Consider the following 26,945-nt stretch of genomic DNA (forward strand, 5'->3'; position numbering starts at 1 on the left):
TTTTAGATAAAAAAATGAGATAGGTCAAAAGAAAATGTGTTAAAACTTTTGTAAGACCTGCACCACTAAATACAGATTGATTATAAAATAAAAATAGAAATGTTTACCTAAATGTTTTGATTAATAATTAAAAATAATAAATAAGTGAAATCCAAATACAATGATATAATGATAATTAAGAAGGCGTTAATGAAGATTGTTTGAGCACATATGTATACATATAAACAAAAAAAAATTAATGTTATTCTTTAATGTTATTTTATAATTTTTTAATTAGTTTTATCTTAAAGACTTGTTTACTGGAATTGAAAATATATCCATCATTCTAATAAAATACACGTGTTACATCGATTTATAATTTATTAAAAATAGTGATAGAAGCATAATAAGATCCTTTCTATTGAAATACTGTGCTGAGTTACACAAAAACAAAGGTTGAAAATCTTCAGATCATATTTACTAGATGACTGGGTTACCTGTTGATTCATCTCTTAATGACTCGATTGTTAAAATCCTTTAAGCATGGTACATCCTGAAAATAAATTCTTAAGTGTGGTTGACTGCAGTTTCATCAGTTGTTTTCTTTGTGAGATAACCAGTTCCAAACAAAACTGTAATCACCTGTAAAAAAAGAAAAATATTGTTATTTTTACTTGTATACTGATGAAAAAACAAAAAAATAACAGTTTTGTCAATTTAACCATAATAAAAGTGAAATTAATATCTCCATTATATAGGAATTTGCATGTTATTGAAGATCTCTTTATCTTTCTTTGGTCTAGTTATTCAGTTATTTTATGATTCATCATATGCATAACTGATTTATTAACAGTTTAATGTAAACTGTTAATAAATCATTAACAGTTTACATTTGTATTCAGGAAATTCTAATATAGATTTAATAAGATTTTTAGGAAATTTTTAAATTCTTTTACAGTACATTTAAGAATATACATAAGGACATATAACATTACAACATATAACATATAATGTTATGTATGAGAGATTTGATCTAGATCATCCCAAGGTGATCCAGCTACACGTATCATTGGCATATAAATTCGATTCCACAAGGTTACCTAATTTTCAGAACCCCCTTTTTTTTTATTATTCAGTTTGTTTGATGATAATTCTCTCCATTCCTTTCTGTTCCGTGCTAATATTTGAATCTCATAATTACTACTCGTCCTGTGTTCTAAGCTGTCTGTTAAAAAAAATGATAATTGTCTTTTTGTACGTTTTAAACAGATAAAATTATATAGTTTTTTTTAATCGTTTATATAATTAAACAGAATTGATTAGTTCCAAGAGCAGTTCTACAAAAGTGAAAGAAATTATTTTATCATTTCTCAAATAATTAATTAATTTATTACTTTTTACCTTTCAATTATGTCTGAAAATATATAATTTGTTCTAATCAAAAGATGGTTTTTGCGATTTAATAATTAATAACCTTACCAAAACACTTTACAATTTTAATTCTTCTGAAGACGATTACTTTAAATTAGATTAGTGGATTAGCATTACTTTTTTATTTATGGGATGAGTTCAAAATCTCAAAATTTTGAAGAATATGGAAGTTACGAAGTAACTTCCACATTATGTTATTCTACTAGAATAGTACTACTACTACTATTCAGAATTTTTTAGAATTTTTTTAGTAAAGTAATAAGTTACTTTCCTGACATGAGTAAACATATTTAAACCTTCACTATTAGAAATTTATTTTTTATTGATATTTAGCATATGATTTTAATTGTAAAAATTCATGATTCACATAAATAAACTAAGATAAAAAATATCATTACCATACTATTATATGAATGCAGTAATTTACTTTTTATCTACCTTTTAACTGAAAATTATAACTTCTTAAAGATTATTAATGAAATAATAACTGGAAAATTGTTGAATATTGGCTTTGTTACCAGAAATATGTGAAATTATAATAACTAACCTACAATTGAAAAAATTAAATTATCCAGTTCATACATATATTACATGTCATGTAAACAGTTGTTGCAGTGCATAAATGAAATCACACATACTGTTCTGTATATATGCTTGTACATGTGTTTGTCTACATCCCCGTTTATATTTGTCAGTCATATTTATGTATACAATAGGTTTTTCACATATACATACATAAATACATAAAAATACCATAACATTTTTTATTTCAGTTTATCTCTTATTAGTTTTTATTTTTGCAGGGAGCGCTTTATACTCCCTTTTACTTTGAGTATATATTTTTGCGTGTCAGGGTTTTTAGTTTTTTAATTAATTTTTAAGTGTCCAGTTTTTTAGAGAACAAATATCGTACCCGGATAATGATGACACCAAAGTGTCACTCCAACAAAAAAAAAAAATCGTTGAGGATTCATATGAATTATTCATTATTATTAAATGTATTTTTAAGACTATATTCCATGTAATTTCTTATAGGGTTAGATTTTCATATTTATTTACTTTCAACATTTTTTGATTAGTTGGGTCCCTTTAAAACTGTATTACTTGCGTGCAGTATAGTGTGCTCATTGCATTGCATGAATGTACTTTTACCTGAATTGGACTGTAAGAGGTTTGTTCAAAAAAAGACTGAACGTTTTTAATTACGTGCCAACGAAGATATTTAGTGACTTGCACTGCCAACTGCAAGTCCCTAAATATCTTTCTTAAATATTTTCTAAATTTATTTTATCTTTTCTAAATGTTTTCTTTTTGTAGAGCATTTTCAAACATTCAGTTCTCTACTTTTTTGTTGTCCTATTTGCCATTCCATTATATTCTCTATAATTCTATTGTATGATCATTGTAAAAGTTCCTAATATTCTATTGGTAATACTGTTCATATTCTACCTTTATTTTCACATCTGCAGTTTTTAATTATCGATTTTCATTTCTGATTTAATTAACTGTATTTTTAAACAGTTTTATAAAGTACTTTGTGGTTGTTTATAAAAGTAAATTATATAATAATTGATGTACAAAATTAAAATTTTATTATTTATTTCTATTATAGTGCAAGACTCTAAACTTGCATTTTTTAACATTTTGTTATGTATATTAGTGTCATATTAATTCTTTGAAATGTCCAGAATATCTGGTATCCTTTTCTTCTCACGTACCAATAAATTATTTTTTCATTACCAAGTAATACATGATTACTCATTTATTTTAATGAGGAAGATGAAGAATCAGATTCATGGAAATCAGACACAAGACTACCTAATTTAAAATTTAGCATCCATCATTACACAAAGTGGTATACTACACCTATTATAGTTTTATGAAACATGAAGAGCTAATGTATTTAATTCTTATGTTTTTGTATTGAAGACATAAATATTTTATGTAGTTTTTAAAAACTATTTTTTCTGCTCTGTAATAGAGTTTTTTAACTTTTTAATTTAAGAGTTGTAGTTCTGTATCCAGTTGCGATTTTTGTATATATATATATATATATATGTTTTTAAATATTGTTATTCATTTTCAAACATTCCTTAAACAGCTGAAAGTAATTAAGTGTAACTCTATCGCCCAACCCATTTCACCTTTGGATTGAACTCTAAAATACATTACTCTGGTGTGGGGAAAACTAATCATTTAATATTTACTTTTAGTGTTTGCAAATTTGGCAGCTAGGTTAAAGTTTTCGTAGAAATTTGCCAGAGCTAATAATTTATTTTTTTTCCCTAGTGATAAAGTTGAAAATTATTCATTCTTAATCCTATACTTTTTGGTTATAATATATAATTCCATAATGATTTCTTGTTGACCATACCTATTCGTTTTGAACCGCTTGAACAAAAAAAAAAATGTTAACTCTACCTCTTTGATAAACTTTGAAAACTATTTCCATCATATTCACTTTAGAAGAAATATAGGTTTGACACGTCATAAAAAGTTGAAGTATAGAAATACTTCTTTTCGAAGTTAGAGTTTTACTCGTTCACTCTGCAATATGATTTTAAAACTTATTATACTCTGATAATGTTACATTAAAAAATAGTAATAAGAAATATGAAACCGCTTAGAAAAGGAGAAGTTAAAAAATGTATAAAAATAAAATTATTAGATATAGTGGGGCATTTCAATCAAAATGTTGTTCAAAAGTATTTCAGTATTACAGTTTTCAAAGTATTTCCTGATATTGTTATTTTAACATTTTAACATAAAAACAATTTTATATCAAGTCCAGCCCCTTTCAAAAGTACCTTTCCATCACATCTTAATTAAGATAAAAAAATTACCTCTTAATTTTTTCAAATCTCTAATTCAGTCTAAATATTCCTTATTCAACCTAAATCTGTTAATAATTTAAATATTTTTCTGAGATACAAAACCAGTCGCTCAACATATACATGAATTTAAATTTATTGACTAGTTTTGTTTAGAATTTCGTGATTCACTGATTTTTAAATGTCAAGATATTAGAATCTTGGTTGGTTTTCATTTTTTACTAATAGAAAATACTTTATAAATAACATAACAAGAAAGTAAAAATAGTAAAAAAAAAAGCATAAAAGACTTTATGTTGTTGTTTTAATTATAAGAATTTTAATTTTTAAATTAAATTGTATAAATTGAAAAAGTAATTTAAAAAAAAAAGATATACGTTAATAAAGGAACATGTTAATTGTCACAAGTGTATGATTGATGACATAAGTTGTTGATTGATTAGTTATAAAGCATGTGATGATAATTTGAATACAAAGTAAAGTTTCTAAAGTTCATACCATGATGATTATTATTATGATGTCAGAAACTTTGTTTTGAAATATTTTTGTTAAATATATTATTTTTATTTATATGTAATATATTGCCATCTGTTGTGTTGATTAAGTTGTAATAATTTTAGTAATATTATTTCATAAATGAAGTTAATATTTTTATCTTGTCTGAATTTATGCATCAAGTAGATTAAATGTAATTCTGTTTGCATTATCATTTAATTTTACAGTTTTATTTTTAATAATTACATTTCCTTACTTCATTATTCTTTGGTAACAATTTTATAACTTTTTTATTAAAATAAAGATAAGTAACATATAGTTATCTAATGTAATATGTTTTTAAATTATGCTGTTTCTAACATAATCTAAAAATCTCTAATTGGTTTATTTGGAAAATTATAAACTTTCTAACCATATAGTAGTATTATATCAGTTATTCCAAAAGTTATTGAACTCTATAACAATTAGATATATTTATTTTGTACTTGTTAGATAATCATCTCGACCTACACAGGAGGATATTGAATTAAAAAACTGTAATATTCTTACAACAAAAGTTATTAAATCTGTGTAGCGTTTTCATTATATTGTAAAATTTATCATTCTAATGCTGAATTTAATATAAGTGGACATTAATTACAGCAGCAATGGGTAATAGTAGCTTGGGGGATAAGATAAACAGTAGTATTAGCTGCAGTGTTGAGTAAGATGCGTTCAGTTTGTGTTTTGTCCTCCTCCTTCCATCCTTAATGTTCTCTTCTTTTTATCCGTTCTCCTTCTTTTGTGAGTTTAATTCATTAGCTAACGCTTCTGCTATTGATATACATTAATCAACACAATCCAACCTAATATCTGTTAGTATTCTCATTTTTAATGTGAGGAATCTTCACCTCAAATCCTTTTATATATTCATGATGCTACATCTTGAATGTTAAGATGTTTGTTTATTACAGTTACATTAAATTATAAGAAGTTGCTTTTCTGCCTTCTCTGAATCACATAGTTATATATTTTTGTTTTATGATCATCCCGGTAATTTTTATGTTCTTTATTGTTTCTCGATGTGAACAAATTAAGTGCAGCCGCATCAGTAAACTTCACTAAATAATACCTTACCCTCTGACCACATGATAAAGATAATTAATTTATTATTTGATCATTCTGTTTTATTTGACAAATTTCTTTTAATGAGCATTTTTAAATTGAAAGAAATTAATTAGAAAGAAAGAAATTAATTAGAGGCTGTTAGGCAGCTATACCCTTGTTCTTGTAGTGATTATACCTGTTACTTATTATATTCCTGTTTCACCTGGCATGTGTTGTTAATTAGAATTAAAATTTAAAAAAAACATTGAATGATGGTCAGACTTGTTTTTTAAAAATTATATAAGTGATGAGGTCAGGTCAGGCCAGGCCTAACCTGAAACTGTCTTCCTTTCACACAAGAAGGCGAGTGTAAACTATTTACCTATACCATTCTGATCAGATTATTCATTCTATACAGTTGATGAATTCCTTTTCTGTTAGAACTTGGGTTGCATAGTTTGATAATATTTGCATGACTATATTTACTATATTGACTTTATAGACTTTTTTATTTTATATATTTTTTAAAAGAAAAATATACCAATGAATTTGTTTAAAAAAAATGTTAAAAGAAGAAGAAATAAGTGTAAAATAAACTTAAAAAGAAAAAATTGAAGAATCTTACTTTTAAGCTATGAACTAATTGTATAATTTAGTTTAAATTTATTATTTATAAACAATGACTAAAAGCTATTAAATCAACATAAAAAAATTAAATAAAAGATATAGATCTGGAGGACGCATAAAACGTCAGGTCGGTTCTGCGCCTACAAAAAGAATACTTGCATGTCTTAGTAATAAAGTTAGCAAATTTATCACATATTTTATGGCCCTGAATTTCATTTCACACTGATATCACCCTGTTCTTTGTCTGTTATTTCCTATTCTGTAGTTTCTGACTCTTGTTTCCTTTACAGGTACCATGGAATTTGTTAGTTACTTTGCCTTTTCCATCTGTTATCTCATCTAACCTTGTTCTGTAGTGGTGGAAGCAGTCATCACTTTTTTAATAGGGAGGACATTTTGTCTGCCCTGAGACTCATTGTTTCCTATCTATTGGTTATACAAAAAGCCAAATTGGTGGCTGAAATTACTGTTTGGTAAAGCTAGACCTCCTTCTCCTTAAGTCTTGTTAATCGGTAGCCTTTTACTCCCTTCCTTGGATGACTTCAGTATATTGTGGGTAGGTGAGACTATTCTATGTTGACTGTTAGTTTTCATTGTTTATAATGACAAAAGAAAATACTTAGAGAGTTCCTTCATGCTATCCAAGTCAAAACTTAAGAGTTATAATGATTTCAATAGTAAAATGTGATTTTACGTAAAGTAAAGAGGTAAATGTAATCAAATTGTTTATATCCTTAATGGATATGATCTGTTATTTAAAAAAAATAATGGATCTGTTCTCTGAAAGTAACTTTTATGTATGTTTTGTTGCATATTTCTGTTTATTGACTTTGCTTTTCTAAGTCCTTATTTGTCTATCTTTTGTTTTGTGTATATATTATTTATTCAAAATTGATAATTTATCTGTTTCTTTCTCAAAATGGAATCAGCAAAAATATTCAGGTTTTAGTTTGCTGGTTGTGGTGTGTGTGTGTGTGTGTGTGTGTGTTTGTTTGTGGTTAAGATTTCATTAAGTTGATTCATAGAGTAATTATCACAAATGCTGTTCACTGTTCGTTGAGAAAATTACTGAGTAGAAATTCTTTTTATTTACATTAATTTAGAATATATTATGAGGTCAAGGTAATAACTCTAGCCTGCTACAATTTGACTGTAAATCAATCTAAGTTCATACTAGATCAGTAAGTTTTATAAATTAGCTCATTGAGTATACCAATTAAAATCCTCTTTAAATAAATTTTCTTTCTTTAAATAAGTTTTTAAAAAGAGAATTTCACTTTTCACTATCTGAAACAAATAATGGTGGTACTGTGTGAAGTGGAGCATTATTCTATTCAAAGAAAGAAAGTGTTTTATTGATTATTTATTTCTAAATTTATGATTTATTCATTATATTTCTGACAAGCACAAATTTTAACAAAGGTGGAAGTTGAAGGAAAACATAATTAAGTAGACAAGCACAAAACTTGTCAGAAAATTAAATTTATGGGCATGATAACAGATTCTTTTGAAATGAAAACAGAGTAAGGCAGGGGGATGATGGTCTGCCTACAAATTCTCTTTAATTATGAAGAGACAAAATAGCATTCTAAAAGATAACTATCTTTTCTCCATGCTTTGATCAACTGATCAAAGCATGGAGAAAAATACTGGGATGTAAAGAAGATAAAACAGAAGTAAACTGTTTTGTCTTTGCTGATGATTTTGCCGTAACTGCAAATGACTTAACTGTAGCCAAAATATTATTATTTCCTTTTAATAGTCAAAGGAAATAACAACTCTTCAAATATCCGATGGAAAAAAGTACTTAGCAGAAATATCACAAAACAATATATATTACGAAAAGTTAACATTGAAAGAGAAAAAAATAAAGTGGTATTTGCATATTAATTGACAAGAAACATCTACTATAAAAAAAATTGGATATTCTACAAAGCAAAATCTAGGCACCAAAACACTACAATGAACTTGATTGTTTATATTCAACAGAAACAATGAAGCCAGCAAATAAATTAAAATTTTAAAAATCATTAAAAAAGAAAGTAAAATATTAGACCTGAAGTACAAAGATAATAAAAATATACTAAGGTCAAATGAAGAGCTATACCGGAAATTTGAAAAAATAAATAAATACAGATTTAGTATGAAAAAGGAAGTATTGCTTCTTTAGATATTTAAAAAGAAAGATTGGAAATAAATAACAACTGTGTAACTGCTTCTTAAAATTTAAGACTAAACTTAATTGTTTTAAAGAAATGGAAGAAAAATGAAAAGAATTAGATATAAGTATATTAGATATTGCATTTTTAAATTGTGGACATCGCAAGAGGTCTGAGTAAAAAAGATAGGTAGAAAATGTAGAAGAAGAATGGGAGAATGTTAAAAAGGAAATTCTTAAATCAGCAGAAGCAAACTTTTTTTTTTTTTTTTTTTTTTTTTTCTTAAACACCCCCAACATCCCCGGCCTCCGCCGTTAGGCTATGCGCAGGAATGTCGGAGTGTCGTGGCAGTCGACTGCCCCCCTGTCTTGCCTTTTCTTTGGCGTCCCATCGGGGTCCTCTCAGTTTCATCAGGATGCAGCAGCCCTCCCTTCTGGACGACCACTACATCCCTCCACTTAGAGGCTACCCTTCCCGTCCCTACACTAGGTTGCCGGCTACGCATTGCGCGAAGCCGGCAAACCGCCGCGTCCCCCTCTCACACCTGAGGGTCCCAAATGCATCATCGGAGCACCCCAACTGACCTTCATTCTTGCATATGAAGGAGCCAAAGCGTCCTCTGCATCTAGGCTGCCTCCCTGGCCCTGCACGGCGACCACGATTCGCCCCCTGTATTTTATTTATTTATTTATTTTTCCTCCCTTCAGTTGCAGCCCATCACGTTGGCGTCTGAACTTATTCCTCCTTCCGCAATCCGCGGGCACGTTCGCTGTGAGTGCCCTCGTAACCGTTAGAAGGAACACAATCAATAAAATAAAATAATACCACAATCATACAATACAAGGAAAATACATAATAAATGAAACCCACTTCATGTTGTCTCTTCGGCGATGTCACCTCTAGCCGTGGCCCTCCTGCACACGGTCGAAGCGATCGTGCTTGTCATCTCGAGCCGGCCGTAGAGTACCAACCACAGTGACAATGGAGACAATGAATTCACAATACCATACAACACAAAAATAATATATATAGTAGAAGAAACACACAGTATACTTGCTAGGGACATTGCTGCTTACCCGCGCCTAGAAGTCTTCTCCCCACTCTCTTCCATGTACCTCCTTCGTCTTCAGGATGCTAGCCACCATGCTCTGTACCGCATCCCATTCTCTCTTCCCTGTCAGCATGTGAGCTACAGTTGTTTCTGGAGTGAGGCCATCTGTGCCATGCCTACGCCGGACCACAGCCCACCTTTCGCACTCGTAAAAGGTGTGCTCCGGCGTGTCATCCTGACCGCAGTAGAAGCACCTCGGTGTCCGTCTTCTCTTGAACCGATGTAGGTAGACCCCGAACTCCCCGTGTCCAGACAGGAACTGCGTGAGGAAGTAATCTACCTCCCCATGCCTCCGCCTGACCCACGGTCCCAAGTCCGGGATCAGTCTCCTGGTCCATGCCCCAGCCGTAGCCGTTCTCCACATCTCCTGCCAGTTGACCATCAGCTGCCTCCCGGCTTCCGCCTTCGGCGTTCCTTCGTATGTGGAGACCAGCTGCGTGGCCCGCAACTCGATGGGAGGCACCCCTGCGATGACTGCCACTGCGCATCCAGATACGGTGCGGTACGCCGATGTTATGCGAATCGCCGCTCTTCTGGTAAGGGAGGCTAGCATCCGTACGTTCTTCTTTCTCGAAAGTGCGTCCTTCCAGGCCGGGACCGCGTACAGCAAGACGGAGGAAACCACTGAAAGGATCAGCCGTCGCTTGCTCGCCCGTGGTCCGCTCTTGTTGCCCATTAGTTTTTGTAGAGCGTCTTGTATCTTCTCGGCCCTCTTAGTGACCTCTCTGAGGTGGGTGTTAGACAGCCCATTCTTGTCAATCCACACGCCCAGGTACTTAGCGCAACCGGACGTGTGGACCCGTACGTCGTCTACCATGAAGGACATTCCTCTCAGTCTTCTTCTGCCGGTGATCGGGACAGCTGCCGTCTTGTGCGGTGCCAGTCGTAGTCCTCTCTCCCCCAGCCATCTGCTGACGACTCCCACCGCCAAGTTTGCCTTATCTTCTACCTCCTCCTCCGTCCGTCCCGACACCATCAGCGCGAGGTCATCTGCGTACGCGACCGACTGGCATCCTTCCGGGAGTTCTTCCCGCAGAAGGCCGTCGTACGCGATGTTCCAAAGAAGAGGCCCAAGCACCGACCCCTGCGGAACGCCTCCAAACATGTTGAAGTCATCTTCTCCTTCCTCTGTGCGTACCCGCAGAGATCTCTCATGCAGATAGTCATTTATTACGGCGAGCAAGTAGCCGCTGATCCCTCTCTCCCGGAGTATTCCCATGATCACTCCCCATGGCACGCTGTTAAATGCATTCCTGATGTCTAGGAGAATGATCAATGGGATTTTCCTTCGTCGCCACGTGCCTGCCGACTGAACTCTGGCCCACTCTAGCACCCGTCGGACGGCGTCGACGGTCGATCTTCCCCGAACGAAGCCGTACTGGTCTGGGGAAAGACCTCCGCCCGCCTCAATCTCCGACCGCAGTCTTTCAGCGATCAGTCTCTCATACAGCTTTCCCATCGTGTTGATGAGGCAGATCGGCCGGTATTTCCTGGTTTCTTCGGCTCCCGGTTTCGGGAAGAGGACCAACCTGGCCTCCTTCCAACAGCCGGGAAAACTCCCCGTGGACAATGCCCCACTGAACATGTCTAACACCGTCCACGGGTAGCAGAAGCAAACTTAGGCGGAATAAAGAGAACTGGTAGAAAACCTTGGGTTTCAGACGATATATTGCATTGAAGAAAAGTGTTCAGAAGTAGAAAGAGAAATGAACATTGGTAAAATAGACGGAGCATACAGGAAAGTTAAGGAAAATTTTGGGGTACATAAATTAAAATCTAATAATGTGTTAAACAAAGATGGTACACCAATATATAATACGAAAGGTAAAGTCGATAGATGGGTGGAATATATTGAAGAGTTATACGGAGGAAATGAATTAGAAAATGGTGTTACAGAGGAAGAAGAGGAAGTTGAGGAGGATGAAATGGGAGAAACAATACTGAGATCTGAATTTAAGAGAGCATTAAAAGATTTAAATGGCAGAAAAGCTCCTGGAATAGACAGAATACCTGTAGAATTACTGCGCAGTGCAGGTGAGGAAGCGATTGACAGATTATACAAACTGGTGTGTAATATTTATGAAAAGGGGAATTTCCGTCAGACTTCAAAAAAAGTGTTATAGTCATGATACCAAAGAAAGCAGGGGCAGATAAATGTGAAGAATACAGAACAATTAGTTTAACTAGTCATGCATAAAAAATCTTAACTAGAATTCTATACAGAAGAATTGAGAGGAGAGTGGAAGAAGTGTTAGGAGAAGACCAATTTGGTTTCAGGAAAAGTATAGGGACAAGGGAAGCAATTTTAGGCCTCAGATTAATAGTAGAAGGAAGATTAAAGAAAAACAAACCAACATACTTGGCGTTTATAGACCTAGAAAAGGCATTTGATAACGTAGATTGGAATAAAATGTTTGGCATTTTAAAAAAATTAGGGTTCAAATACAGAGATAGAAGAACAATTGCTAACATGTACAGGAACCAAACAGCAACAGTAACAATTGAAGAACATAAGAAAGAAGCCGTAATAAGAAAGGGAGTCCGACAAGGATGTTCCCTATCTCCGTTACTTTTTAATCTTTACATGGAACTAGCAGTTAATGATGTTAAAGAACAATTTAGATTCTGAGTAACAGTACAAGGTGAAAAGATAAAGATGCTACAATTAGCTGATGATATAGTAATTCTAGCTGAGAGTAAAAAGGATTTAGAAGTAACAATGAATAGCATGGATGAAGTTCTACGCAAGAACGATCGAAAATAAACAAGAGCAAAACAAAAATAATGAAATGTAGTAGAAATAACAAAGATGGACCACTGAATGTGAAAATAGGAGGAGAAAAGATTATGGAGGTAGAAGAATTTTGTTATTTGGGAAGTAGAATTACTAAAGATGGACGAAGCAGGAGCGATATAAAATGCCGAATAGCACAAGCTAAACGAGCCTTCAGTAAGAAATATAATTTGTTTACATCAAAAATTAATTTAAATGTCAGGAAAAGATTTTTGAAAGTGTATGTTTGGAGTGTCGCTTTATATGGAAGTGAAACTTGGACGATCGGAGTATCTGAGAAGAAAAGATTAGAAGCTTTTGAAATGCGGTGCTATAGGAGAATGTTAAAAATCAAATGGGTGGATAAAGTGACAAATGAAGAGGTATTGCGGCAAATAGATGAAGAAAGAAGCGTTTGGAAAAATATAGTTAAAAGAAGAGACAGACTTATAGGCCAGATACTAAGGCATCCTGGAATAGTTGCTTTAATATTGGAAGGACAGGTAGAAGGGAAAAATTGTGTAGGCAGGCCACGTTTGGAATATGTAAAACAAATTGTTAGGGATGTAGGATGTAGAGGGTATACTGAAATGAAACGACTAGCACTAGATAAGGAATCTTGGAGAGCTGCATCAAACCAGTCAAATGACTGAAGACAAAAAAAAAAATTGTGAATGATAGAAAAATGTTTCTAGCCAAAACCAAGAGGAATAAGAGACAAACATAGAACAGAAAAAAACAAGCTGAAAGTGAACGAATGAAAAAATAATTGCAAAACATCAAAGCTAACAAACAAACTGCAAAGTGAAGTTGTTTTAACGTAGCCCATGGAAGACAGAAAAGTATATATGTACATAAGTCTTTCAAAATGTATACGTACTATTATGTCTATTTATAACAATTTAAAGGAACATTCATAACTTTTCAAGTTCTGTCTGGAATACTTCTGGAATATTAACCAGGGTTTAGTTGAGATTGAGCTTATTTTCTTTATCTTTTGTATTCTTGAAGGATGCTGTTTTTAAAATTTCTTTATTTTTTGGTGGATATTAAAAATTTCTTTGTTGGTAGTAAAAATTTATTGCTTGTTTTTTTCATATAAATGTTGCGACCAGTGTAAATTGTGTGTGGTGTGTGTGCATGCCTGCGCATCGGTTGATTTCATTATAATTTGTGTTATGTTTCATTAAGTTAGATTATGGGTGAAAACCTAGCTCTTTGCGGATAGTTAGGGTTACTACTGTAGCAAACTGAATTCTTGAAATCGTCCGCTGGAAGAACAACATATTAGCAGTCCACCAATGGCCTCCTCACCAATCCAACATATTAGAAGTATGCATCTGCTTGCTTATTATAAAACAAGCAAGTGTTTCATGATAATACCGGCCTTTCAGTTTACGGATTGAGCTATAGTGTGATGGATAATGTGACTGACCATACTTTTAATGTTAACTTTGAAACTTACCTTAACTGAAAGATCAAAAATATGTAAAAAAAAAGAAGACTTTTCTTTAATCAAACATTTATAAAAAGTCTATTCTTTCTAATGTTGAAGTTATTAAACTACTGATCAAAAATGTGTGTATATATATATATTTGAAATTTTATGGGATTTGAGAAACCTTCACCTATTTAAATTTAAATAAATATACAGCCATTTTTAAATTGCACCAGACTATTAATCCTGCTACTTTGATTGGGTAGTGTTACATTACAAGGCTGTTTGTTGTAGAGTAATATGCAGTTATTATAATTCTACTATTTGAATATTATCTAGTTAAGACCACCCCTTGTTCTAGACATGCAACCCTGGTCTTGAATTTGTAATTAATTCAAACTTAAGTATAAGAATATTTACATGTCTTCATAATCACGAACTTGTAATGTTGTCATGTAAATGGATTTCTTTTTATTATTTCACATTAATTATTGTAATTTTTGTATATTTAAAAACAGAAGAACGTTTAATTTTTGTTTTGTGTTAGGTGCAGTTAAATTATGCTCTATAATGAACAGTGTTTATATGAAATTTAAAATATTGTGCTGCGTTTAAATGTTGCTGTTTTTTACATAAAAAAATTGTTATTCGTACCAATAATAATTATAAATGAATTAGAAAAAAATACTTTATGAATAAATATTCCATGCGTGAAAATAAATATAAGTAAAACCAAATTAATAATATTGTGACAGATTGGAGAAAAATAATGTGTGTTAATAAAAGATATAAAAATAATAATCCAAAAGTTAGAACCGTTTTATTTTTGAGGTAGTAAAATTGCAAATGCTAGGTGGATGGATTTTATCAAAAAACAAATTGTACATGCTAGGAGAGTTATTATATTGACAAGAAATCTCTACTAGTAGAATTTTATAGCAGTAAAACACAGGAATGGAAAGACAAGTATACATTTTTGAAATGTTCCAATATTTAAAAAGAAAGTTTAATATTATAGATCAGTTAAAAAGTTTGAAAAGAATTGATTAAAAAGAATCATGTTAAAAAAAATTAAGGTTAGTGGACTGTACCTCAAAGTATTTGGTGTTATTTAATTTATTTAAGGAGGAATTTGGAAATCCAGAAAACAAGATTTCACCAATAAATCCAAACATATTATTCAGCGGTACCTATGGTAACATTAAATTAATTCAGAACTCTACACAAAATACAATTTAAAATAAAATTAATAAAAACAATTATATACAAGGTTATTTACCAACCCCTCAATCCACGTAAATCTCTAACAAATGCTAAAAAAAAAACAAAACATGATGATAGTATATTACAATACCAAAATAACTTATTTTTTGAATAATACCACTTGAATTTCACTAGAAATTTAATATACTTATTTTGTGGCTTTCATTTACAGCACAAGACCATTTACTGCAACCCCAAAATTCCATTTTCCTCTGTCAAACACAACATTGTTCACTAGGTCTCCCTGTCCATGGCCTCCACAATTCCATTATTTATCCATTATCGTCTGGGATGTCCCTTCTTCCTTTGTCTAGCTGGAATCCATGACCAGACTTTCAAAGGTATTCTACTTTCCTTCATTCATCTTACATGACTACATCAGGTGAGTAATGTGGCTCTTCAATGTTGTCAGCTACTAAAAATGTTCTGTTCAACCTCCTCAAGATAACATCATTCTGAAATGATCAGCTGACAACTCCTCCTCCAAAAACTCATCTCCACTGCCATCATTTTACTTTTCAGTTTGGATTGGAGTCCACAATTCTGCTCCATAAGTGGATAAATTTTCAACAAAGGAACTGAATATCCTCTTCTGTGTTTTTTGACATTTTATCATGCCACAAAACTGGATGCAAAATTTTAGTAATCAATCTTTCTTTACCAACCTTTTCCAAGATGATGGGAGCTATCTGTTTCTCCCATCAGATGTCAAAATCATATCAAGATATTTATATTTTTGAACCGTCTTTATTATCTCTTTCTCTGTACTAATCTCCCTTTCTTCACCACCAATGACCATGTGTTTTGCTCTTGTCATACTCCTCAATCAACTTCCAAAGTCATATATTCTACATAATATTGGTCTTCAGCCAATGCAACCTGGTCCTCAACAAACAGGACAGTACATATTCTATCATCCCCAATTTGAATCCCCCATCTTATAGCATTTCTTTATTCAGTTCTTAAGATTATAATTTATAAAACCTTAAAAAAGAACAAATGGACAAAGGGTATCCTTGTCTCGCCCAGTTACTTAAATTGAAATAATCAGAATAATTTGTACCTATGTTCACACAATATTTTGACTCTCTGTATAGATTTTTTAGAGAGTTTATTAGCAAAAGATTTACCATCTGCTCTTCAAGAGATTCCCATAACATTTCCCATGACACTATCAAAAGCCTACTTTAGATTGAAAAATAGTAAGTTCAACTCTATTCCATAGGCATTTCTCCATTATCTGTTTTATAGCAAATACATTTTCATACATGATCTCTCTCGGCAAAATCTAATTTGAATTTTGTCAATAGAAATTTCTTCTTCTAGCTTGCTGACCAATATCACACTGATATCCTGGTAGTTTGAACAGTCGTTTCTATCTTCTTTCTTATACATTGTGCTAATGTAACTTTCTTTCCATTCCAGTGGAACTTACTCACCATGGCTGGAAAATATCCGCTAAATACAAGATTTGTAAATAACATAATGAAACTGGTTCTAATGAAACTTTCCATTCCAGTGGAACTCTCCAACCAAATCACCACCACAGCCTTTAAAAGCCACCCTACTCTCCGTGAATAGTTCCTCAAAATGCTCCTTCCATTTGGCGATCCCAATTGAGACAATATTAAACCTTTTGAATCATATTCCACCTAACAGCTCAAAGAGTACTCCAAGCGCCCTGTTATCTCTAACCTCCTTTTCTCCCAATAAGCTTCTATTGCCGTTTTCACTTTCTTTTGACAATATAATTTTTATGCATATAAGCATGTCTATCCTCAACATCTCTTGAAACAGGCCATTTACCATGTAAAACCTTCTACTCTGCAATAATTTTTCCCAAATGTTCAGTCCACCAAAACAGTCTACTCTGATGAGAAGGATTTTTCGTTCCTAAAACTTTCAAAGTCTAAGACATTTTATTTAATTGTTCATACATCTGTTGTGAACCTCTATTGAAAAAAGTATCCAACTTTCCCCCTGGGCGGAGCTTATATAAAGATTTTGTCAAATCTGAGTTTAAGCTTTCTATATTATACTTTATCTCCTCTACTTTATGACTTACCCCCACTACTCTTCTCTGACTTTTCAATATACTTTGCAGAGTTGTATGCACGAGAATGCTTATAAGATAATGGTTGGATCCACACTCAGCACCTCTTAACTCTAACATCAAGAAATTTTAGAACAGTTTTTTTGCCTCACCACACCATCAATTATAGATTTCAAACCCTTTGTTGCTTGATTCCAAGTAAAGTTATCTTCTTATGCGATTAATATCCATTAAGAATTTTTAATGGGAATTGCTCACACACTCAATTTAACTGTGTACCGATGTCATTTATAATGTTTTCCCCATGAGGCCCAAATACGTCATTTTTCCATTTAAGCCCCACTATGCCACTGAAATCCCTATTACAATTTCTTTCCTTTCCCCAATTTCACTCAGCACTTGCATCAATTTCTCAATAAAATCTTCTTTAACTACCAGAATTACAACATCATTTAGCGCATACACACCAATTATCACAATTACAAAATTTTTTAGTGCTCTTTCCAAAGAGATCAGACATTCACTGATCAGGATCCAATCCTTTATACAACTCTTTAATTTCTTATGAAACTTAAGTTAATAATGTAAGAATATTGTAGAATAAAGAATAATAGAAGAATTGTAGAATAAATACTTAATTTTTAACTAAAATTTTGACATTATATGAATCGGCCTACTGACTATGGCTAATCAATAGATAATGTATAGCTAAGAAACCCACTAGTCTCACTTTTATTGTCTTCCTTTCTCAATATTTTTAAAGTTTTATTCTACCCCACATTATAACTTTTAATAATAATACTAAAGTTTCATCAGAAAAAGCTTCAGTATACTCTGAAAAAAAAAAACAATGAAATAAAATAACAATAAAGAAGCAGACATGGTCAGTATAGTAAACTGCATCTCCCTACAATCGATACAGTAGTTATTTAATTCCTGCAAAAAAACAGAATGACATGAGGTAGATGATAAAATATCAGTGATAAAGAAAGGATATCAAGAATATACCCCAAGTATCAATAAAACAAAATAAAAAATTTATCATACCTCAGCATAGACAACAAACCACCCATCATTTATTTCAGTGCCTGTGATAATTCCCTGTCGTTTATTGATCTGGCTGATAATTGTTCCTTGGAATTCATCGGGAGCAGTCACTTCAACAGACATAATTGGTTCCAATACCTGCCAGGTTCCTTCTTCATATGCTGTCAAACATATAATAAAATAATAGATCATGAATTTGAATTAAAAATTTACAAATGTCAGATATTTAACTTTTTTGCAGCAATATTAAACTATCATCAAACATGAACTTAAAGTATTATAATATGTGCAATTTTTAACTATAATTGACGTATTTCTAGGCTGAGCTCTTTAATCGATTTATTCTTTCTAGATTACCTGAGTATTTTTTTTTGTCAAATATTTGTCTAAAGCTATGTTTTCATGAAAAAAATCTAACCTATGTTCTTTTAATAACTGTTCTTGACAACATAGTTTTAAATACACTTTACAATACAAAAAAAAAAAAAGAAGGTTTTTGGTTTTGAATTATTCCATAAACTATACTAGAATTACTGGTGAATCAAATTTATAATACACCTTAGAATTAGGTGGATCTAATAGTAAAGATGAGCTTATATAGAGGTATACTATCATAATGAAGCACCACTCTCCTCTTCTCTACAAATATTTTTTTAAATTAAACATCAAAATCCAATAAATATATTTTTATATTTTAAAATATGTTTATTCTACATAAAAAGGAAAATCTTTTTCCTTTTTATTTGAAAATAAATATATAAAATAAAGCATCTTTTGCGTAGGTGAGTGCACTAAGATAAACTTTAGAAGGTATGTTGAAGAATAACAAATCTATGAACAAATCTATTGAAAAAAGTTTTGATTATGCAGAATGGAATAGTATAATTAATGTTTTAAGAAGACTATAGCTAAAATTTTTAGGAACTATTCTACAAACAAAAATTTTCAAAAGAGTATAAGTTGCAAAAGAGAAAGAATAAGACAAAGATAGGATTCTAGATTTTGTGATTTTGGAAAATTAACAATATCAAGGCATCGGTTTAAGTAATAATAGTATGATTAACTGGTGGGGTAGAAACTCAATTTAAAAATAAACAATGTGATAAATCTGTCTTCAATTATCCATTTTCTTTTTATCAACTTATTTTTTAAATCTTTATTTGCTTACTTTTTTGTACATGAGAATACATAATTTTAAAAATATTGTTTTAAATATTATATATTATTATATTAGTTTAAATCTAAGTTAATTTATGTATGAGAACGAACACAATTTAAATGTCAAAACACACACACAAATGTTGAACAAAAAAGATCATTCAAAACCCAATTCAAACACTAATATCGCATCCAATACCAGCAAAACTTATGCTGCAAGTCTCTGAAGAAGCTTAACATTGACTGAAAGCTACTTCCCATAAAAATAAAGTTTTTAATACTTTCACCTTAAAACAGAATGTACTGTGCCATTTTTTAAAACGATGAACACATCGCAGATACCAAAACATAAAATGTGCTTTTACAGGTACCCTTTCCATCAGATATGTGTCCATACATATGTTATATGTGTAAGAAGAATGTGTTCACCCATATACTATTGGTTATATAAAAAATAAAATATTTTTCGCTTTAATGATAAAACTAATGAATTTATTTTAACTCTGTATCATGTAAAAGTACTGAAAATTATATCCCTAATATTAATATTTCCATACCTTGTTTAAAAGCTCCTTGTGCAGCCAAATTAAATGCAAGTTCACTGGAATCTACAATATGATGAGCACCATCTAACAATTTCATTAAAACTCCAGAAACCTTATGGCCTGTCAAGTGACCTAAATATAATAAAAATTAACAGACAATTTTATCTTCTCTAAAATAAACTTGGTTTTATATTTAAAAATAAATTACTTTCATCAACATTATTATTTGCTTTATCAGATGATTAAACCAAAGAAGTCACATTATTCACTAATATCAGTTATATGAAACTTGTTAAATGTAATTTACATATTTTGAAAATGAATTATTATACTGTATCTCTATGCAGATCAACATAAAAGACATATAGTGAAACCATTAATCACTAGACTACTGCAATTGAAATCTTCATTATCACTATGACTGGTTGAAACTACAATGTAAAATTAAACCTGCTGCTTATTGCAGTACCTAATTTCCTTTTAATGTGTAGATTTCTTCCTGTATGGTCCCATCTATCTGTTAATGCAGCTTATAAACCAATTTCTATCCAAATAACAGCATTACTTTTATCACATTTTAATTAAGTTCATTAATGAAGATTTCTATTTTCTTTCTTTTTGCAATTTTATTTAAAATGCAAATTAATTTTACTTGCTTCACATCTAATGAACCTTTTAATCTCAGCCTCTTTGTTTGCATCAAATTGTTTAATACGAGTTTTAACATTGCTAGAAATATTTGTTTAGCGTTCCATAAATATTATTGTGTCAATTTACATTAAATACTAGCAGACCTGGCAATGCTATTGCTAGATTTGAGTATATATACATAGAGTAAATGAACACATTTGAAAATTTGATAAAATATTAACAAAATGAACATTACGGAACTTCACAAAATTTAACCTTTCCTTTTTACCCTTTTACCCCTTTCTTCATTCTCATTTTTACCACATTCCCTTCCCCTTTCCATTTCCCTGATTTCCCCTTATTATTTTTTCCATTTTCTCCTTCTTCCCTTTTACCCTTTTCGATTTTCCCCTTTTCTGATTTTCCCTGATTTCCCATTTCCAATTTTTCTCTTTCTCCCTTTTTCTCTGTGCGTAAATTGGTCCAGTAGTTTTTTAGTCTATAGCGAACACACATATCGGAAACATTGAAATGGAATCATAAAATATTTAGTATAGCAAATGTTGCTTTTACATCCAACAGATAGCAGTGTATTTAAAAAAAAGCATGTTTTTACCTGTCACAGGTGTGACATCTTAGGTATATATATATATATAGTAGGTATATAAAAACACATGCGTATTCGAATGCAACATTGTGTCAAAATTTCAAACTAATCGGTGAAGAACTTTCACAGATTTAAGATTTTGAACAAACGAACATTCACATTCTTATTTATACAGATTGATCTTTTTACTATTTCCACAGTTACTGTTTATGTTTATAATTGAAATAGCAATCTAGTTTTAAATTTAATTTAGTTTCAGATTTTTAGTTTCTGAACAAAAAAATTAAAGTAAAATTATTAATAATGAAGAAAAAACACTCAAAGTTTGCTGTTTTACACTTTATTCAAAGGCTATATATTTTATGCTCCTCAGACCAAATAAATTTTTTCATGTAATATAAATTTTCAGGCATAAAAACTGAATAGAGATCTGAAGATGAATTCGATAAAATAAAACTATGAAAAAACTAAAATAAAATAAAATAATGAAGTGGGAAGAAAAAGAAAATGTACATGTAGTGCTTGAATGTAAAGTTGGAAACAAATACAAGCTTTTTGACTTCTAGAAGCTACATAAATCAGAATGGAATTGCCAAATAAAAAGTAGTCATCTTGCTAAAATTCTGTGGGTTTCTAAAGTCTTAATCATCATTTTAAGTAAAAGAATGGTCTCTTTCAAGTACAAGAGACTTGGTTTCCGTTACCTTGTCTAATGTAGATCAGCATTAATATAATACCAACCTTAATTACGTTCACAAGTGATACAATCTAATTTAGGCACTAAAATTGTATTTCTTTACAAGATAAAGAATATGCCTGAAAAGAATCATTTAATAAACCACAAGGGCAAATTTAGGAAGAGTGAGCCGATGAAGAAACAATTAGAATGAAAAGTTGTCAGTCCAGACATTAAAGTAAGAAAAACTTAATGTAACCCAGAAGAACTAGAAAGGTTTTAATTTTTTCCACACTTAATTTAATTAGAGTAAGTCTATCAATTAGTAACAAAGGATAAATGATATTCTACAGTAAACAGATTATTCTTGTATTTATTTAGTCCAAACATATCACAAATGGAGTATAAGAAAAATCAACCTTGCATTCATTTATAAATATTAATTATAGATTATAGAGTAAACAATGATAATAAATATTGAAAAATAAAGCACAATCAGCAAAAAATTTAATTTTACAATAATTAGCACAGAAATTACTTTAAAAAAATTCACGTACCTTTCTGTGCCATTATTTCAAAACCTTTTCTAACACCAGGAATAAATGGTTTTGGTACATTAGTTCCAACTGTTAGATCTTTAAAAATATTAACTGTATTCTGATCTGGAGGTAAAGGCTTGAAACAAACAAAAAACTACACGTAAACAAAATTGGATACAAGACAAAAAATATAAAAAATAAAGATGCATATCACCCTAATTAATATTAAATAATTTATATTTAAAAAAAAAAAAATTAGAAAAGGATTATAAAAGTAATATAAATAATATTACAAATAACTGTTAAATTCTTGTACTGTAACAAACACTGTCATAAATTCGAAGCATAAAAGAAATGGTTGAGAACAAGCTTGATTTGTAGGAATGAAAACAGTTAATTAACTACCTTATATTCAAATGCTCTAAGTGATAAATATTTTATGTGTGTTTAAAAATAAATGAACTTGTGTTTACTAGGGAGCTAATAGTCCTTTATATACTTATAGTAGTAGCCTTCTCTACTGATTCACTTACTTCAATGATGTTTCCACTTAAAGAAACAAACATAGAAATCTTTGGATGGAATTCCCTTCAGCGCCAATTGGACATTTCTAACATCCTCTAATTTTCAATTTTTTATGTTGAATTTAGTTTAGAAAACAAAAATTTCTGCAAGAGCCAGAGTGAGCAAGTACAGCAAGTCACTTGCTGTACTTCTCACTCTCATCTCACATCATCTCATTTTTTTTTGCAAATAATTTGCAGCATAACATTGAATCCATGAACACACTGTCATGGTAGAGCAACCGCAAATTTTCTACCAAGGTTTGAGGCTCTTTTTTCATAAACAAGCCATTTTAGAATTTTGAAATAGTAATATAAGTTTATAAGTTAATATAAGTTTTTCAAGCAAAAAATCATAGAGATTAAGCATCAAAAAACTTTCAACACGACCCTGATAGATTTTCTTTTGTCTTTGTGAACTTTTACCAATCCACTGAAAAAAAATTATAGTTTCACCATCATAGATGTAAACCCACATTTCATCACATGATAATCTTTAAAAATACTTTATCACTGCTGGCATGATTTAGCAGCTTCTGAAAAATCACAACACAATCATCTTTTGTTCTTGAAAAATCAAATAGAGCACAGAATGCAACACAGTTTGATGTGCATCCAGGTTTTGTTTGGTTAGAATACCATGGGTTGAGGCAATTAATTTCTGCACATAATTAAAATGCATGACTTGGTTGATTTTTATGACATGAGAGGAGTCTGATAATGCTGATTGCCTTCCCGAGTGCAATTCATCAACTGATTCCTTAATATTTTTAATCATTTAAATCAGTTTTAACATACATATGGCTTAAACAAATATTGCTATAAGGTTGCTTTAACAAATTATGTGTTTCAGTAGCATTCTTTTTTTTTTAATTTTGCACAAAATTTCATGTAAATATACTGGTTTTTCAAATCCCTAGTAGAAATTATATAATGACACTAATGAATTGAAAAAATATTTACAGTACGCAAACTTCATGATAAAAACAGAAACTTACAAAGGATATAAAATGTAACATTCCACTTCAGGCAATGGCACTAACATTGTGTCTCTAAAAATTTTCCATTTGTGTCTAATTCAAAAAGTTGTTAAATACTGAATAGACCTCATAAATATATAATCAAATGAATAACAATGATTCATCCTTCAATAGAAAAACATGTAAAATACTGAAATCAATGAAGCATTAAAAAACTATCAAATCTAGTTTTAGTACATATCAGTTATTCTTTGTTTATCATGAAGCAGTTTTGCTTGATAATTGGTTAAGCGTGACATGCAATACTATGTATACAATACCAATTAAAATATAAGAAGTTGCCGCTATTTAAGTTAATGCATCATTGTAGTTGATCAGTGAAATTATCAATGTTGCAGTAGAGCTCTTGATAAGATGTCTTATCTTCAAACACTAATCTTTAAATTATTTTCACAGAAAAAGAAATCAGGAATGATCAAGAACCACCCATTATCAATAAACTGTGAAATTATACAACTGGAATATGTTTTTGAGAATGCTATACCAAGAATAATTTGCAGTGGCTCCATCTTTCTGGATGTAAATATTCTTTGGATTGATCGCAAGCCTTCTTAATTCATATAAACCCATAAATGTTTACAACACTGCAGCATAACACTGAAATTACTCTCTCAGTTATGCCATTATTTGTAAAGAAAAAAGGTGATAATTCCAAAATCATTAATAGATTAATATTAAAAACTGTTAGGTTAGCAAAGTTTCATGGAGGCTGTTATATATCAGTACTTAAACTATCAAGAATTATATTATATTATCAAGAATTCTCAAATAGAAATGAGGTTTGTTAATCATGGCCAATAAAAACAAAATATCAAGATTACAGTAAAACACAATGTTGCAAAAATTAAATTTTATCTGCCACTGAAATTGGAAATTCACTTTTCAGTAAAATTTTAGGTAATTTACCTCAAAATCTAAATTCTTTACAAGGAAAAAACAGGGGCATGTTTTTTTCTTCAAATTTATGGACATTAAATGGACATGGACACTTTTTCTCAAATTCTTAAATCAAGTTCTCTGGATTTTTTTTCAAGAGAGGTTTATGTCTAATACCTAGAACACTCCCAAAATTCCCAAACATCCTGATTCACTCCAAAATCGTTTCAATTTCAGTGAATGCAAAGGAACCAAACTGTGCAAGAACAGGCTGAATAGAAATAACTTACAATTTGTTATAATAGGCTGCCTCATTGAAGAAATGTGGAATTTTTACTTCTGTTTATTTATATGCTAACACATTAATTTCCCTTTGACCTCACTTTAAAATGAAAATATCAGCAGTATATTACCACATATGACATGAAAAAGTAATAAATTACAGTACTTAACGTATATAAATATCACCTCCATAACACCAACAACTCTTGCATATTGTCCCTGGCCACCATGCTGTTTTTTATGTAGGTAATCAAATTCAAAAGGAGCAACTAAAATTTCTCTGAATGATACTTTTGGTTTACCAAGTTCTACCTTGCAACCATATTCCTTTTCCATTCTCTGAAAGAAATAAAATTACAAAAGTCATACCATGAAATCATACAGCATTGGTACCTCACACCATAATTTGTTATGGGTATATACCCATACTTTAAAAGTAGTGATACAATTGGTAAATACATATTGGCATCCTTCAGTCATGTTAAATATAAATCAAATTAATCTCATTTTGTAATTTACATTGGATTTTTAAACTGATTACTATTCCATTTTACATTTTCCTTAGCTCCTAAATTTGATAATGGTATTATTTCGGCAGACCATCAATTAATTTTCTTCAACTTTATATCAAATTACTACTTTTAAGAGGGTTAATTTACTATATTCACCACTGTAGGAGTGCATGGCTGCTTGAATGAGCACTAATGTTTCACCAGATACATGCACCAATATTATAAATTAATGGGCTGTAAGTTAAGCATTGAAAGAAATCAATGTTGTTTTTTTAACAAACAAACCTTTTTTTTTGCATAATATCACCATATAAGCTTGAAGTTTGTGCATAGGGTATGGAAAATAGAATTTTGTAGCGTGTGAAAAATGCCATGCCTGGCTCGGATTTGAACCTGAGACCTCCGGATGAAAGGCTGAGACGCAACCACTTGCACCACAGAGGCCAGCAATGTTAAATAATATTAAATAACTAATTAATGTTAAATAACAGTGAACAGAGAGAAAAATGTCCATTATTAGCAATTTTTCAAATAAACTAGTGCATACACTTGCAAAAACTCTTTCTATGAAAAAAGAAAATGTCACTGTTATTAAGAATGAGAAATATTGTAACATATTTATGCAAAAAAAATTATATTATTACAGGATGAAATTTGAATATTCATTTTATGCTTTTAGTGTAACATGCAAAATATGTTGTTGCAAGCAAGGGACAATGTACATTAAGACATCTTTATAAACATTATGCACAGATGATGGAAACTAAACAACATATGTATAAAGCATTACATACGTATAAATACTGTAAGTGGTTGCTTGTGTAACATAAACAGTTTCTTCATTAATCGACATCTTAATAGGCCCTATACTCTTTAATATCTTCAAATAGTTGATATTAACAAAAGCAAATATTAAAAAACAATAAAATTACGATACATATACCTGAGCATATATTTCAAGATGCAGTTCACCCATTCCAGATGCAAGTGTTTCCTTGATATCAGGATCATAATGAAAATGAAACGTTGGATCTTCCTTTGTGAATCTAGACACCGCCTTACTAAAATTGTCACGGTCCTTTGAATAAACTGGTTTTATAGCCATTGATACAACTGGCTCAGGTACAAAAATGGATTCCTGCAAAAAGTACGAGTAATTGCAATCAATATTACTTAATAAAATTCCATAATTGCAAATGTGTAATTAGCAATAAAATCAAACAA

At 30.9% G+C, this 26,945-nt stretch overlaps 1 protein-coding gene across 1 annotated transcript; it reads right to left on the minus strand.

Annotated features, from left to right (window-relative positions):
• Window positions 1–546: 546 nt before the first annotated feature.
• LOC142318015 (elongation factor G, mitochondrial-like) lies at window positions 547–26,879 on the minus strand. Its single transcript, XM_075354546.1, has 7 exons — window positions 26,665–26,879; window positions 25,396–25,548; window positions 22,467–22,584; window positions 20,009–20,128; window positions 18,294–18,454; window positions 15,022–15,120; window positions 547–621 (listed from the first exon to the last, which is right to left on the minus strand). The coding sequence occupies exons 1-7, from the start codon at window positions 26,824–26,826 to the stop codon at window positions 547–549; spliced, it is 888 nt and encodes a 295-aa protein (XP_075210661.1). The 5' UTR covers window positions 26,827–26,879.
• Window positions 26,880–26,945: the final 66 nt, after the last annotated feature.

The sequence above is a fragment of the Lycorma delicatula genome, chromosome 1, assembly GCF_047948215.1.
Source record: "Lycorma delicatula isolate Av1 chromosome 1, ASM4794821v1, whole genome shotgun sequence".
Taxonomy (NCBI): domain Eukaryota; kingdom Metazoa; phylum Arthropoda; class Insecta; order Hemiptera; family Fulgoridae; genus Lycorma; species Lycorma delicatula.